This window comes from Neolamprologus brichardi, chromosome 4 (assembly GCF_056152115.1).
Source record: "Neolamprologus brichardi isolate AB-2024 chromosome 4, ASM5615211v1, whole genome shotgun sequence".
NCBI lineage: Eukaryota > Metazoa > Chordata > Actinopteri > Cichliformes > Cichlidae > Neolamprologus > Neolamprologus brichardi.
Genome location: NC_142107.1, coordinates 3587382 through 3605028, shown reverse-complemented (window position 1 = coordinate 3605028; position 17647 = coordinate 3587382). Strand labels below are relative to the sequence as shown.

The 17647-nt window shown below is 39.2% G+C and overlaps 1 protein-coding gene across 1 annotated transcript; it reads left to right on the top strand.

Annotated features, from left to right (window-relative positions):
- The first annotated feature begins 383 nt into the window (after window positions 1-383).
- Window positions 384-9972, top strand: xpnpep3 (X-prolyl aminopeptidase 3, mitochondrial). The gene is made up of 12 exons (XM_006797978.3): window positions 384-667; window positions 751-864; window positions 4111-4233; window positions 4319-4506; window positions 4677-4896; window positions 6303-6487; window positions 6587-6649; window positions 6992-7105; window positions 7225-7310; window positions 8220-8403; window positions 8959-9079; window positions 9160-9972. Exons 2-12 carry the CDS (start codon window positions 798-800, stop codon window positions 9324-9326), a joined length of 1518 nt encoding a protein of 505 aa, XP_006798041.2. The 5' UTR covers window positions 384-667; window positions 751-797; the 3' UTR covers window positions 9327-9972.
- The last annotated feature ends 7675 nt before the right edge of the window (window positions 9973-17647 follow it).

Here is a 17647-nt window from a genome sequence, read left to right as displayed (position 1 = left end):
ACACGTATTTGTTGTTTCTACCATGTAGTAGAAATGCTAGAAAGAAGCTCCTGTAATATTCTGCATTTTTCTTTTCTTGTTGTAAGTTAAAATCATACTAAATAATAGAGTGACAGTGTTGTGCTGGTTTCTAGTTTAGTAGTTTATTTTTTTTATGAGAGAGCAATGTTTGTGACTTGTTTTTACAAGCTGATGGTGTATTTTATGGAGGACATACAGTGCCTCAATGAATCAAATAAATACATCATTCAGTAAATAATAAAATGTGATAATTAATTAAAATATGAAATACTACATTAAATAAATCTATACATAATTAATTGAAATATCAATAATGTCATTTAAAACATTTAATAATTTATTTGTTAACCATTTTAATTAATTACATTTAATTAATTGTTTAACTAGTTATTTGATTCCTTTTGGCACTCGATAGCCTCCATTTTATTGAGTGTACAAATAAGTAAAATAAAAGCTCACTTGTAGTCGGTTCAACAAGTAGTAAAGGGAGAGGGTTCCGCTTCTCTACCTAGGAAACCAAACTCAGGGAAGCAATTCTCCTGAACTACAAACGAGCGTGGCTAGCAGACGTGAGAATAGCGAGCTAGCTAGGTGTAGCTGTCATTCAGGGTACAAATAACTGCTGGAGGAGAGACTGTTAACCTCGGTAAGTGATAATAAGTTACTTCAGAGTGTCTCTGTGAATATGAGTGCTCCGTAGTTCGCTGACTGTCACACTTTGTTCCGCAGGGGAGCGACATGCTGTGACTGATCGGTGTCCTCAAGTTGCAGCAACAATGTTGCTCTCAGCGAGCGCCTTGGTGAGGACCGCTGTCAAGCTGATGCCACGGACCTGGAGTGGAGGTTAGAGACAGTAACTTTACAATCACTACAATGACATTACTGTGCAAAAGTCCTGAACCACGTCTCTCTTATGTACATGTTGGGTGGGAATTGGGGGGGAAAACCCGTCTAGAGACAGTATATAAGGCAATAACAGAGTTTGAATAATTCTAACCAGCTTGAAAGTCAGTATTTGGTACGACCACCTTTTTTCTTCAACACAGTCTAACGTCTTTTAGGCAGCTTTCTTTTCATTTCTCTAAGTAATCTTCAGGAATCGTTCTCCAGGATTCTTGAAGGACATTTAAAGCTCTTCTCTGGATGTTGGTTTTGTTCTATTCTCTTTCAACATGATCCCACACTGCTTCAATAATGTTGAGGTCTGTGCTCTGGGGAGGCCAATCCATGGCTGATAGTGTTATTGTGTGTTTTTCTAGGTATGCTTTTACTGCATTGGTAGTGTGTTTGGGATCCTTATCATCCTGAAAAATCAGACACTTTCCAGATAGTATCCGGTTGTTAAGTGATGACGTATAAACCCTGTTTCCATTAAGGCTGGTGTCTTTTAAAAGTGTTTGTATTGTGTTCAGTTTAATCTGAACAAGCCCTTAAAATAGTCAGTGATCACTGGCTGATCACATCTCTGGGTTTTTATTACTGCCATTTGTCTGCAGCACGTTGTAAAGCTCATTTGATTTAAACCAGCTTATGGTTTGAGAGCCACCAAATATCTGAATGTGTCAGAAAAGTATCACTCTGAGGCTAACGAAGATTTGAATGGGTGCATGAAGCTGAGGATCAGGAATTTGTTCATAGCGAGTAATCAGAACTATGCAGCAGGATATCAGTGACTGACCTCGTGCTGGGGATGGATCATCACAGGTGTTCTGCTGACTGATGTTTGGTCCGTTTTCAGTGTCTTTTTCCTGTTGTATGATTGCATTTGTCTTTGCCCATCGGGGTCCCTCACATTACTTTCATTGAGGGCAAAAAAGTTAGCGTTCATCTTCCAACTTCACTGTGCTAATGTGTTTTTATTTTCCATATCAACCATAGCTCTGTCAGCTAGCCCAACTTCAGTAACCTTACAAACATTGCTGCTGTTTAGTTTTCTGTCTTCATGCATGTCCAAAGTGATTGCTGCGCTGTACTTTTCATTTTTCAGGATAACTCAGTCAGAATATTGTATATCATCTTTGGATAGAAACTAGCGAACTTACTCCTCACTAACCTCTAACTTCATAAATCCTGTTTTTTATGGATGCCTGAATCTTAAACTTGATTGTTACACCTGGTAGAGCAGCCACACTTTTTACTTCATTACAAACTAAAGAATTTTGGCACTTTTTAGCTCCCAGTGATGCGGCAGTGTTTGTTTGAGTTTGGGAACTGAAGAGGAGTTTGAACCCTGAAACGGCGAATGACGTCAGACTTAAAAGGCAGATTGCATGGTGGATCAAAGTCTGATGGTGCTTTTCTGCGTTCGTAATTCCGTCAATTTTGACAAGATCCCCAACACCACTGGCTTAAATGCAACTCCAAACCATGATAGAGCCTCCACCCTGTTTTACAGATTGCTGTAGACACTCACTGTTGCACCTCTCTCTTGACTTCCCCTGTACATACTGATGACAGTTTGAACCAGAAATGTCACATTTGGATTCAACACTCCATCAGACCTGTTGTCACTGATTTTTGGTCCAGTTCTTGTGTAATTTGGCATCCCTCAACCTTCCACTGAGACCATTTCTAATGACCCTTCAGTGAACAGTAGGTGGATCAACAAAAAGTTCTTATGGACACAGCCACCCCTGTGCTTCTTCATTTGGCTCAAAACTTTTGCACAGTACTGGAGCTTAGATCCACTGAACTGAACTGGCATGTAGTTACAATGCAATGATTTTTTTTTCTTCTTCCTGATTTATTTATTTATTTATTGCATATGTGTCCCATTTATGTGGTTTAGCTAATGAATATGCAAAGATGACCTGAGAAAATACAAAATGTGGTCCTTAAATGAAGGTTTAATTTAAAAAAAAAAATAGTTAAATTGAAATTGCACTCAGCTTTCCAAAAATGTGGTTAATTAATCACAGTTCATGATTTAGCAAAATACTTTTTCACATTGGGACAGGTAGGGTTTTTTTCTCCTTATTAAATAAAATATTCACTTAAAACTGAATTTTGTATTTACTCAGGTTATATTTTTCTAATTTTTAAAAAAAAGTGTTTGTTGATGAGCTTGATGATGATGTGTACCGACTATGCAGAAAACGAAGAAATCAGGAATCATGGAAATGCTTTTTCACAGCACTGTACAGATGGTCTACTCTAACTTCACCATTGCTTCAACCTGTAAAATACAGCATATGTTGGTGCTCAGATAATAAATATCTAATAAAGTCATAATAATTTTACATTGTCCAGCGCCGCTGTGCTTTTTAGTTGTTTATATAAAGGTATGTTTTGTAATCGCTCTTTTAAAAAAATGTAACTTCAAACCTTCACCACCAGTGGGCAGCGATTTACCCGTCGGTACACTGAAATATTTTCTGATGTGAGACGCTGTTCTATGCTGATAAAGCTGCTGTGACGCAACTTATTGGTCTGCGAGGCCTGGAGCTGATCATTGTCACTCCCCCCCACCTCTAGGTGATTGCTAAATGAGCCCCCCCCCCTTCTTCTTTTTTTTTTTTTTAATGTTTTGTATGGATAAAGTTTTACATATTGGCTGACATCAGACACACTGTAACTGAATACATATGTATAATATTACATTTGCTCCAGTTTTACACTTTAAAAAAATCTGTTAATGTCACAGGGCTTAGATCACTCACCAATTTTAATAGTCAGTTGTCCCATGACATCCTGTTGTTACCTAGTAACATGAGCAAAAGATAAGTAGGTGGGAGATTGTTAATGCAACTGATCTCTCTCTCTATCTCATTTTGAAGACACCCACTCGTCCCACTGATATGTTGCATGAAACCGTAAGGACAGGCAGACTTCTACCCAGTAAATAATCATCGGGATGCTTTGTAGTGGCCTGAAAATTGCTATAAATGGGGTTGGGTCTTTTTTTTTTTTTTTAACTTTTACTCACTTTTAGTACCGAACTCTAAAATTGTTTAAAAAGATGCATGAGAAAAAACTACTATATACAATGCTCCAGCATCACCCAGCGGACAGAACTGATATAACTTTGCTTTAGTCAAACTGAATTGACCAAAGCACCTGTTTACAGTCTGTGTGTGTTTCTGTCTGTAGGATGTATTTGGTGCCTGTGCAGAAACATTTCTGTAAAACCTGGCGGGTTGAAGCCAAAGACGGTTCCACCTCGTTACCTTGGCCAGCCCAGTCCTTTCACTCATCCGCACCTCATCAAACATGGTGAGTATTGTTTACAGTGGACAGCTGATCTTGTAAAATGTCATTTCTTAATTTATTTCTTTAAGGAAAGCATGCTTCTCCTCAGGTGAGGTAACCCCAGGTTTGAGCCAGACGGAATATGAGCTCCGCAGACACCGACTGGCCTCGCTTATCGAGGCTCAGGCCGAAAGACTCGGACCTTCTGCTTCCTCCAGCACCCATGTGGCCATCATTTTGTCTCACCCAACTAGATACATGACCAATGACATCCCTTATCCCTTCCATCAGAACCAGGTGAGCACTTGGTTTCAAGTTGCATTCAGTTCAGAATTCTTCAGAAAGGAGAAAAAATTGGATTTTGCTCTTCTTCCTTTTCCTGGGTGAAATTTTATCTTGGTCTACTGAGTACTTCTTGTAATTTTAGCAAGTTTTTACTAATTCATCTCAAAACATATGTTCCTCAGGATTTCCTCTACCTCAGTGGTTTTCTCGAACCTGACAGTGCCTTGGTTCTTCACGGGAATGGTCGACCAGACCAGGCTATTTTGTTCGTCCCCCGCAGAGACCCGGGGAGAGAACTGTGGGACGGACCGCGGTCGGGGAAGGACGGAGCAGCTGCTTTGACTGGCATAGAGAGAGTTCATAGCATAGAAGAACTGGGTGTTGTACTCAAGAGCCTGAAAGGTGGGTGCGTGGGAGTGGCGGGGATTACTCTTTGCAATCCTGCGGAGAGAAAAAAAAAAAGTATTATGGTTCATTCCTACCAGATCACTAACTGCCATATCTTTCTCTGAGAAAGGAAAAGGAGGCCCAATGGTTTTGGGTGGTCAGTCTGAATTACGTATGTTGCTTGAATAAAGAAGCAAAGTGACACTGCTTCAGGGTCTTTCACAAACCTTATTATCACAGGAATATATATATGTATGCAGTGTTTTGGAAGCAAACCTTCTGCCCAGGAGTGGTGGCCCTAACAAATTAACCTCAAGGTCAGAAAATCTGCAAAAGACCCAAAAGTTCATGATTGTACAGTTTGGGGGGGGATTAGGTTTACAATGATGCAACAAGCCACACGTTTGGCATTATGGCCATAATACACAGCACAGGGGAAAACCAACCACAGCATATCAGCACAAGCACTTCGTATCAACTGTCAGCACGATGAATGGGCTCATTTTCAGCCACAGGACTCGGGCACCTTGAAGTCATTGAGTTGACAATGAACTCCTCTTCATACCAAAGTATGCTCCACGCAGACAGGAGGCCCTCTGCACAGCAGCTGAAGCTTGGCACAAATTAAGCCATGCATTAGGACTATGATCCCTAACAGCAAATGGGTGGAAAAGAAAAATCAAGGTGTCAGTCAGACCTCATCTGACAGGCCTAGACTCGCCTCAAGTCCAGACCTCAGCACAACTAAAATGCTTTGGTGGAAGCTTAAGAGAGCTGTGCATAAATGAATGCCCACAAACCTCAATGAGGTGAAGCAACGTTGTAAAGAGTGGACCAAACTCCCTCCACAATTATGTAAGAAACTGATAATTGAGGTTATTGCTGCTGAGGTGGGTTGCTCTTCATCTTCATAAATGAAGAGCAGGCGTACTCAAAACTTCACTAGATGCAATAAATAAGGATTCTAGGGTTGTGCAATGTGTGACCTGTTGATTATTGTTCTGTGTTCACATTTTTTTGGCCCTGCACCTGCGGATCTGCGTGGATTCTTTTGTCCTTCAACTGTAAAATGTTAATGTGTTTTGTCATCACCCCATTGAGCAGCCGGGTGGGCAGCGTGGATGTGATAACTCAAGAGTGAGGCAAAGTAGGATTTACAAATTGATACCATAGGTGCATCTCAAAATCTGGGATGAGTATATAATAGTGCCAGTGTTTTAAGTTTTTTATTGACTGATGTGAAGACAGGACGGTAGTAAAGAAAGATGGGACGTGTGAGGTAAATAAAAATGCAGTTGTTGGATAAATGCTTTCCTATTTCAGTGCCAAAACTTTTCATTTAGGTATTAAAATATTTTTCATTTTTCATTTTTTTTTTTTCATTTCACTTAGCATTTCTGTCTTCTCTGATCCTTTTCCAGGCACTATGCTGTGGTACGACACTTCTCAGCCGGCTCACCCTCGGCTCCACCAGGCTCACGTGTGTCCCGTTCTGGAGGCGGGGCCGACACCACGCACTCTCAGACCTCTCATACACTCTCTCAGGGCCCTCAAAAGCTCAGCCGAAGTGGCTCTCATGCAAGAAGCGGGTCGAATCACAGCACAGGTTGACGTTTAAATTGGTTCTTGTGAAGCTCTTGAAGACTCCAAGTGAATGTTAGATTTATAAAGTGTACTTGCAGCAGCTCATATTGTTATCTTTCAGGCTTTTAGGAGGACAATGGCTCTGTCTCAAGGAGATGTGGATGAAGCTGTTCTGTTTGCTAAGGTGACTTCTGTGATGACCTTTATTTCTTCACTGCCTTTACGTGTGTGAGCAGTCATTATCTTTGTGTCTTTCACTGATTAGGCTAATGATGTAATTATTAGAACAGTAAGTGTTAGTTTATTGATTTTTACAGTTGGAGAAGCAGCATTGAAATGTTCCAAAATTACCTCCTAATTTCACAAATCTGCTTTAAAAGAGCAGGTATGGAACTCCAGAGAGTTGTACCTTAAACTGAAAATGCCGTTTAAGTCTTACAGTGTCTACTTTATTTGTTACGTACTGTACTGTGCAAAAGTCTTGAGCTTTTGAGCGTTCTTTATATTTAACATAACCTTTTTCCAGTTTGATTTTGAGAATCGGATCCATGGTGCTAACTTTCTTGCGTACCCTCCTGTGATTGCTGGAGGAAATCGAGCTAATACTCTGCACTACATAAATAACAACCAAATAATCAAGGTAATTACTCCATGAACACGTCAGAGGACACAGATATTCCTGAGAATAATTACTTTACATGTATTTAAGTAGCATATATGACTCACTACGTTTTGCTCCCTCCTCTTTGTCTCCATCAGGATGGTGAGATGGTGTTGCTGGATGGTGGTTGTGAATACTTTGGTTATGTCAGCGATATCACTCGAACGTGGCCAATAAATGGAAAGTAAGTAAGCTGATTACATGGACCCTTAAAATATTTGGTGCCAACTGTTTACAGAAGTGATAGTTTGTTTAATGAGCTCATGTGTAATCACTACATTACATTATGAATAGACAAAGATCTTTTCTTGATACTCTATCAAAGAGTAAAATGAAAAGTCTGTCACATTCCTCTCAGTGAAAAATGCCATTTTTGCCATCTATAAATGCATCGTGCATTTTTGTGTTGGGTTCCTTTTAGTCCAGTTTTTTAGAATCAGTCTCAGTTATGCAAAACCCAGCCATGAGAGTCACATGCCAGAGTGCTGCTTGTGCCAGTCCCATAAATATGGAGAGTTTATGCCCTCAAGAAGGACACAAAAGCTTTTTCAATATGGGGATCTGAAAAATTACCTACCACAGTGCGTATTGGCTTGCATAGCAACAGATGATCTAGTGTGGCAACCCTTAATAGAACCAGCCAATTTTTAAAAAAAAAAAAAGGGTGATCTAGCTTTTGGAAATGAGATAAACTAAACTACAATCACTGATTGTAGTTTTCAATCCTTTACGCCTTAAGTTCTTTTCCATCTGTTATCATGATTTCGCTAAGGATAGAGTGAAGTTGCCATTTGTGCATCGCAGCCCATGAGTCAGTGTACAGTGTAAATTTGTTAAACTTCATTTTACACCCAGGTTTATTTAGTCATCTATTTGTTCCAAGTATTTGTTTCCAGAATGCATGTGTTAATAAAGGTGGTTCACATCACCTCCAGTCCTGGTTTGGTGATCGTGGTATTCAACTTTAAACTTCATTTGATCTGATTTCTAGAATTTAGGTCCCTTAAATTAAAGAAACTGTAGTCTGTTTTTGAAGGTTGATCAGTTCAAGTCACAGAAATAAACTTTTTTTTTTTCTTTTGTTCAATACTAGATTCAGTCCTGCACAGATTGAGCTCTACGAATCCGTCCTGGAGGTCCAGCGCTCCTGTTTATCTCTTTGCTCTCCAGGCGTCAGTCTGGATCACATCTACAGCACCATGCTGGCTCTGCTGGGACGACAGCTTAAGCGGCTTGGCATCCTCGAGGCCAGTACCAGTGATGCTGAGGCACTACAGGTAATAATTGGAAAACCACTGGGTGCCCAGATTGGTTGGTAGATTGGTTGTGCACTTTATATTTAATGAGGCTCATCTGCACAGTGTCATGGTCCCTAGAGGAGGAGTCTGGACAAATCTTACTTTTCCTCAGAATTTTTACACATGCAGCGGACTTCAAGTGGTCGTCAAAGAAGTATAACAGGAACTAACTACTCTGTTGTCGGGTCTTCGGCTGTCCGTATCTGCAACAGAGTATAATTTAGGCTTCAGAAGGAATGCTGGCGTTATATTCTTATGAAGTCAGATTTCCCTTTCAGTATTACAGGTGATATCTTGTGTTGGTAGTTACTAAAGCTGGGGCTTCAATTCAACATTTCAAAAAGTTGACCAGATGACCTAATCCAGAGGATTCCTCTCAGGTCCATGCTGGACTTCCATTCATCTTTTATTTTGGTGTTTTAAGTGCTCTTTAATGTGGTTGTGCTTTGTTAAGGTTTATGTGAGGTTTGACTTAGTTGAACCACTCGTCTGACTGCTGCAGCCTTTTTCACTATTTATTTATTTAAATTCCAGGCTGCAAGGCGGTACTGCCCCCACCACGTTGGCCATTACCTGGGCATGGATGTCCACGACACTCCTGAACTATCTCGCTCGCAACCTCTTCAGCCAGGAATGGCCATCACCATAGAGCCAGGTTTGAAATCCACACGGCTGCACGTGCATGTAAATGCTCTGTCCCGTTACCGTTACGGCTCACATTGTGTCTTGCTGCAGGGCTATACATCTGTGAAGACAACGACCAAGCGCCGAAGCACTTTCGAGGCCTGGGTGTCAGGATTGAGGATGACGTGGTGATCAGAGAGAAGGGAGGACCTCTGATTCTGTCCTCTGACGCACCAAAGACCATCGTTGATGTAGAGCGGGCCTGTGCACAGAGATAGAGCAGGGAGAGAAAGAGAACTGACCGAGTGCTACTCACTGCTATCTGTTTATATCATGAGACTCAGGGCCGTGGTGCATTACAGGTGGGAGCACACAATAAGACTTTCGTTTTTAAGTCACAACAACCTGTTATCCTCACTACTCTATGAAATACTGGCTGCATTAGAACAACTCAGCTCCAAGACATAAAACCAAACTCTTCTATCAGTGAGCCAAATCTGACACTAAAGTCTAAATCAACATCTACAAACAACAGCTAACATCCAGCTACCACGAAAGTATTTTACGTGATAAAACCGGTTTGATTCTCATCATGTTTTCTGAACTACGGTTCATTTTCATATCTCACTGAAGAAGTTGCACACAGAAGTGCATAATTGTTTTCCAACTCATACTGCAGTACAAAGGATCCAAACCCTGAGTACTGAACAGACTGTCTGAAAAGGCTGCTCGTCATAAATCTGGAGTTACTGTGATGTCTTCATTAATCTGCTGAATGTGAAAAAGGTCACAAGAGTGTCAGTTTGTGTTGGATTTTGTTTTTCTTTTAGCAGAGAGGAGAGTTGTGTTGTTTTCTAAATTATTGTGTTTTAAAATATTTCCAATATTTCTTTCATAACTAATAAATTCAATGGGTTTAACTTGGGTTACTTGTGGAGGATGTTTTGTTGGTTGATCATAGTGAGAGATGACATTTCCTTCACTATATTATAAGGGTCAGTTGTCCCCTTATGTCTTGGACAAAAAGGACAGTATCGTAGGACCATTCATTCAGTTCAGTTTTTATCTACATGGTGCCAAATCACGACAGAATTCGCTTCAATGTGGTTTATATTGTAAAGTAAAGACCCTACAATAGGCAGGAAGAAAGTTGAAGTGATACCAGACTGTGGACAGACCAGCCCTAATTCAATGCTTTATCAAAAATGAAAGTTTTAAGTCTAATCTTAAAAGTAGAGAGGTGGTCGGTCTCCTGAATCCAAACTGGGAGCTGGTTCCAGAGAAGAGGGGCCTGAAAGCTGAAGGCTCTGCCTCCCATTCTACTTTAAATACTCTGGACACCTTAAATAAGCCTGCAGTGTGAGAGCCAAGTGCTCTTTTGGAATGATAAAAGTAATGAAATGCTTTGGTCCTATTGTCAAATCTCAAGGTTTAAATTTAAAAGATCTCAGTGCATTTCAGGTGACAGCTGGTATATTTATACTTACTATCTAACTAGTATATTTTTAATAAAAAAAAAATATTTAATGTCAAAGTCAGGGAAGGTTCAAGAGTTTTTGGTGGTTAATCTGAATGTATATGTTGCTTGAATGAAGACGGAGAGTATTAGTATTAATGCAGTATTAGTATTAGTTCAAGGCCAATTACAGACCTTATCATCACAGGGCTTTGCGCAGTCCTGCGGAGTATCAAGTTCACCCTTATTGCTTCCATAGAGACTCAGAGGGTAATCAAAAGCACTTCAGTAATTGATCATAACAGGTGTGCTTTGTGTGGATTCATTTGTGGAATTTCTGGCTTTCTTAATGATGTTGGGACCATCAGTTGTGTTTTTCAGAGGTTGACAGCCCTATTTGACAACTGTTAGAATTCATATTGTGGTAAGAACCAATCAGCTAAGTAAAGAGAAATGACAGTCTATCATTACTTTAAGAACTGAAGGTCAGTCAGTCTGAAAAATTGCTAAAACTCTGAATGTGTCCCCAAATAAAGTCGCACAAACTATCAAGCGCTTAACAGCACTTCAGATTAGAGCCCAAATAAATGCCACACAGAGTTCCAGCAGCTGACACATCTCTACATCAACTGTTCAGAGGAGACTGTGTGAATCAGGCCTTGGTGGTCAAATAGCTGCTAAGGAACAGCTACTAAGGAAAAGCAACAAGCAGAAGAGATTTGTTTGGGCCAAGAAACACCAGGAATGGACATTAGACCAGTGGAAATCTGTGCTTTTTGAACAGTTGGTCTCTACATGCATGGTTCGCCCTGTGAAGCATGGAGGAGGTGATGTGATGATGTGGGGGGGCTTTGCTGGTCACACTGTTGGGGATTTATTCAAAATTGAAGACACACTGAACCAGCATGGTTACCACAGCATCCTGCAGTGACATGCCATCCCTTCTGGTTTGCATTTAGTTGGACCATCATTTATTCTTCAACAGGACAATGACCCCAAACACACATCCAGGATGTGTAAGGGCCATTTAGAGAAGAAGGAGAGTGATGGAGTGCTGCACCAGACGGCCTGGCCTCCACAGTCACCTGACCTAAACCCAGTCGAGATGGTTTGAGATAAGATGGACTGCAGAATGAAGGCAAAGGGCCAACAAGCACTCAGCATCTCTGGAACTCATTCAAGACTGTTGGAAGGCCATTTCAGGTGACGACCTCATGAGGGAATGGAGAAAATGCAGGAGTGTGCAAAGCAGTAATCAAAGCAAAGGGTGGCTATTTTGAATCTAACATATAAAACTTATTTTGAACTGTTTCACACTTTTTTGTTTACTACATAATTCCATATGTGTTCATTCATAATTTTGATCCCTTCAGTGAAAATCTACAATGTAAATAGTCATGAAAATAAATGAGAAGGTGTGTATTGAACGTCAATCAGGAGAATATTAGAAACCCTTTTAAACATAATGCAGTCTAGTACATTATCATGAATGATCATATTATTTTGACACTGGGAAAAGGAAACTGGGAGCTTAATGCATAATATATAGTATATTTTAAATATCATTACTTTGCATTAACATAAAACACCTATGTAAAATGGACATATGAGTTAAACTGATTACATTAAAAATCATTGCATTCCATTTAATTTTTTATAAATCCATATAATACCATGTTTTTTTTTTTTGTTTTTTTTTGACACTGTAGTTTTTATTGATAGTTGTGTCACAGTTTAAACACAGACATGTATTACATTTCAGGAGAAATAACCAAACAAGCACACAGTCAAAACAAACAGAACTAAAGCGAACAAAATGTGTGGGTGCCAATTCTAATCAACTACCATATGCATACCTGCCTTTACTCCGCAGCATACGTACTCCAGCTTATATACATACTTTTATACATGCATGCATATATGGATATACAAAGTTATAGACCTCAAACGCTTTGTTCGTTCATTAATTTTCCTTGGTGCCATATAATGGCAGTTCCAGTTTGTACCAGTTTCTTGTTATAGCTTTCTTTGCAGCTATCAATAGGATTTTCGTCAAATACAAGTCGTCATACATAACATACTCTCTAATATTCCCAAGATATACAGTTTTAAAATTGTGTGGTAATTGATAGCCCAAGATATTGCCTATTACAAGAGTCACATTCTTCCAAAAATTATGCAGTTTCAGGCACTCCCAAAACACGTGCGTACGATGTGCTTCCATGTTACCACATCTTCTCCAGCATGGCAAACTGTCTTGAGTCTGCTTACTTTTGATTTTTGGTGTAATAAAGAATCGAGTAAGATGTTTCCATCCAAATTCTCTCCAGCATCTTGAGTTAGTCGTTGTGTTCTGGGTTTCACACATATCTAACCATTCCTCAGTTGAGATATCAGTTTTTATTTCCTGCTCCCATTTCTTTTTTATGTATTCAGTTGACGTTGCCGTGTTCTCTCTTAGGTTTTTATATAGTACAGAAATTTCCTTGAATTGGAGGCCCCTGTATGATTTGATTACGCAATCAAGCACGCCATAAGACGTATGTGAACTTCGTACTTCCTTTGAAAAGTAGTCTCTGAGTTGCAGGTACCGGTAAAAATCTGTTTTCTCTAGGCTATACCGATCTTTTAAATCTTGGAAACTCATCAAATGGCCATCTTTCATTATTGTACAAATCGCTGTTATTCCTTTTTTTCACACTTCCTGAATCCTGAATCGTGAGGACTTGGTATAACACCAACATCATAGGCAGCCCAGTTTAACATCTTAACCTCCCTTTCCAACTTACTTTGTTTAACTAGGCCAAACCATATCTCTAGTGTGTGGGATGTTATAGGATCAAGGAAATGCTGTAAAGTTTTCTTAAGTTGCTAATTTCCAAGAAAAGTCTGGACTGGGACATCCTGTACTCTTATTTCAATATCTTTCCATTTAGCATTAAAGTTCTGATCACACCACTTTATCGCTGGCCTGGTTTGGGCCGCATGGTGATAATCTTTTAGATTAGGGAATCCCACAGCACCTTGCTTCCTAGATAGTTGTAATGTTGTGTATTTTATTCTAGGCCTTTTACCGTTCCATACAAATCTAGAGATGAGCCTGTCCCAGTCCTTAAATATTTCCACTGGGATCTTAACTGGCAGAGATTGGAAAGGGTACAATAGCCGTGGGAGGATACTCATTTTTATTGTTGTGATTCTTGCACTAAAGTCTAGTGTAAGAGTTGACCATCGGTTTAGATCGTGTTTAATCTGAGTGGTCAGTCCATCATAATTTGTTTTAAAAAGGTCACTCAATTGTTTAGTCACAGTTACACCCAGGTATTTTATTTGTTTTGCAGTCCAGTTCAGTTTAAACTTATTTTTAACTTCTTTGGATGGCAAATAGTTGAAAGCGAGTATCTGAGTTTTGGTCACATTAATTTTGTACCCCGAATGTTCAGCAAAGATATTAATTACATTAAACAGTGGAATTAAAGTTTAGTTTGGATTTTCTAGGTAGAGTATGATATCATCTGCAAATAAGCTGATGATGTGGTCTTCCCCTTTAATATTTATTCCTCTCACTTCCTCACTTTGTCGGATGGCCTGTGCCGGGGGTTCAATATATAGAGCAAAGGGAAGAGGTGAGAGGCAACAACCCTGGCGGGTACCCCTCTCGAGAGAGATTTGCTCCGTTAGGCTGCCATTGATTCTAATCGAGCCGTAGGAGATTGGTAAATAGATTTGATGCACATCACAGCACCGTCATTAAAGCCAAACCTTTCAAGCACGGCATATAGGAAGTTCCAATCTACACTGTCGAAAGCCTTCTCTGCATCCAGACTTACTAGGGCAGCACTGCCCTTTTTTGTTTTTATCGAATTAACTATCTGGAGGGTCCTTATACTATCTTGAGTTCTACGTCCTGAGATAAAGTCAGTTTGGTCTTCATTAATTAAATCTGTCATAATAGCCCCATATCGCTTAGCAATTATAGATGTGTATAGTTTGTAGTCCACATTAAGTACCGACATGGGTCTGTAATTGTTACAATATACTGTCTCTTTTCCCTCTTTAGGGATTACTGAGATAATCGCCTCTCTCCATGGGAGAGGGGTTACACCCTCCGCAAGGGTATGATTGAATGATGATTGAAGCATTGGTATCAACTCCTCCTTAAAGTTCTTGTACCACTCTGAGGGAAATCCATCGGCCCCCGGTGATTTATTAGCTTTAAGTCTTGAAATTGCTCTAGATATTTCTTCATGACTGATGGGGGCAGTTAGTTTGCTGTTTTGCTGCGTACCAATAAGTGGTAAGTCTAGGGCATAGGTGGCCAAATTTGGCCCACAGCCTAATTACATTTGGCCCGTGAAGCCATACCAAATTATTATTAGAGCTGGCCTACTGGTATTATACAGCTAATATATATATTGTTTAGTATTAAGCTTTGCTTGATCTATATTCAGTTTTTCAGCAAAACTTGTTTGAGTCCATAAGAAGAGATTCATTCTTAAATCTGGAGGAAGATTTTTTTTTTAAATAAATATTAATGTTAGCCCGCGACCTTGTTCCAGTTTGAATTTTGGCCCACTGTGTATTTGAGTTTGACATCCCTGGTGTAGGGAGTTAAGAAAAGCAGTTTTTTTGTCTTTATTTGAGGAACGTGGTTGTTTATACAGGTTTTCGTAATATTTCCTAAATGTTTCTTCTATTGCTTCCTGGCTATAATGCAAGTTATTTGTAGATGGGTCCCTAATCTTGTGAATTGTATTAGCAGCTTGCTGCTGTCTAAGACGCCGTGCTAACAGTCTAGCTGCTTTTGGGCCGTTCTCATAATAATCCTGTTTCAAGTTTTTTTTCCACTTCTTCAGTCAATATATTGTCAATTTCCTTTTTTAGTGTTTTGATTCTGTCTTGGATGTTTTGTTTTTTAATAAGAAAAGATATTGTTTCACAATTTTATTTTTGTAAAATTCGATTCTTATCAGTTCACAACACGAGTTAAATCCATAGAACGTAGATTTGGAATCTGAGCAGAGGATTGGAAATCAGCTTGTGCTATAACACAGATGCTGAACTCACGCTTCGGAATAACACACTAAAAATACTGCATTTTATGCAGCTGTAAAACAGCTTGTTTCCGTTTAAGCGCTGTTTTCAATAAATCGCATGCTCAAAAAAATGTTTCGTCTCACTCACATTTCTTCTTGTTGCATGTTGAAGCTCTACTTGGAACCTTGTTAAGAGCCAACCATGCAAAATATGATTTTTTTGCTGTTTTTCAAGTGGTCTTAAACTTCGGATTGGGACTGTTTATTGTGAAAGCCAGAAAATATTTGGAGACCTCTTTTGAACTTAATTTTTTTTTTTTTTTTTAAAAAGCCAGTTGGTATAACCTGATATATGTTTGGGGTTTTTTAGAAACAAGGAAAAGTTTTATGTAGTTTAACATCTTGTTTGTTATACTTAGTTACAAAAAAGGTTTTATTTTAATATGGATTGGTGTTTATCAATGTGATAAATATTTCCATATGCCTTTTGTTTTCTTTTTTTCTGTTTTAATGTTAATAATATTTGGGAAAAAAAGGTGGTGAGAGTGTCTCGTCTCCAGATGCATGACATTGTAATGATGGGGACTCTGACGATCCATCTTCTAGCAGCTCATCTGTCTCCCAGTTATTCACTCAGGCACAGTTAAATGACTGGAATGAGATTTAGATGTGCCAAAGGAAGCGACTGTCGCCTCAGTGAGAAAAACCTCCTGCCTCCAGAAATCAAATTTTTGAGAATGATCTTATTCCATTCGTCCAAGTGGATGATGATTTTATCTTTGTGTTGATGTTAAAGGTCTTTTGAGTGCAATGGGTTGTTACAATGCAGAGGACTGGAGGTTGTTTGTTGGTAGTTTAAATGCCAGCCTAATCTGGGTCTTGCTGCAATGAAGGCAGGTAGTTTGCATCTGTGCCAATTGGTCGTTCTGTCCAGTTACACCTATGAAACCAATAAAAATATGCAAATTGTGTTGAAAAAGCTGAAATACAACCAGCACAAATCGGCCAAATGAGAGAAAAAAAATGTATTTGTGACAAAACTGTACATGATTGAATATTTTATAAGATTTTTTAAAATGTTTATTAAGTAATATTAACTCTTTTCTGCTAAATAGAATGCTTATATTTATTGATGCAGGGCTGTGATGTTAAAGATTTCATGAAAATTTAAAGGGGTTATTATTCTGCTATTGGGATTGTGTTCACATACCAGCGCTGTGGAACTCAACTGGTATTCACCACTGGCAGATCCATGACTGCACATATGATGTTGGGACAGCAGGTTTCCCACGGTGTCTCCAGACGCACACATTTGTCACATGTGCTCAGTCTGAACCTGCTCTCATCTCTCATCACCAGCAGTGGTCTGTGGCCACCACCTGCAAACCATTTCCTTTTTTTAGCAGTGTATTGTCTCTGTAACAGAAAACACTTAAAGAATTCTGCATTTTATTAGAATCCAAGTATCTTCAAATCACTTGGATGAGTGATGAAACGTTTCTCCCACTGAAAACGCTACATCCAGATGAACAGAATCAACTTTTGGGGATAGAATCAAAGTTATTTTAGAATATTTCATTAAACACTAATGTGTAAATGTTAGTCGCCCCTTATATTCTTTTGCTTAGAAAAATGGGAAATAAGTGCGGGAATTTATTGAAACATGTGCAAACGTACATGTAAATACAATATATAAGGTAAAAAAAGGATGTCTGTGATTCTAGAGCTTGATTTTCAAACTCTAAACCACATTTATGCTTCAACACAGTCTAATCTCTTTGAGGCAGCTTTCTTGTCATTTCTTTAAGTAGTCTTCAGAAATACTTCTCCAAGCTTCTTGAAAGACATTAAAAGCTCTTCTTTGGATCCCGTTGCCTGCCTTTTGTTTTGTTCTCCTTTCAGGATGAAACCTATTTTCAGTGATATCAACGATAATAGCAGGAAATTAAGTAGGCATATAATTAATTTTCTCTTTTTGTTGCCATGTTTTTCAAGTAACCTATATTTGACAACAGCGAAACTGGAAATTCTGTTTTTGGTGTGCCACCCCAATATTTTTAGCAGCCCCTATATGGCCACCAAAAAATTCTGGACGCACCCCTGTTTA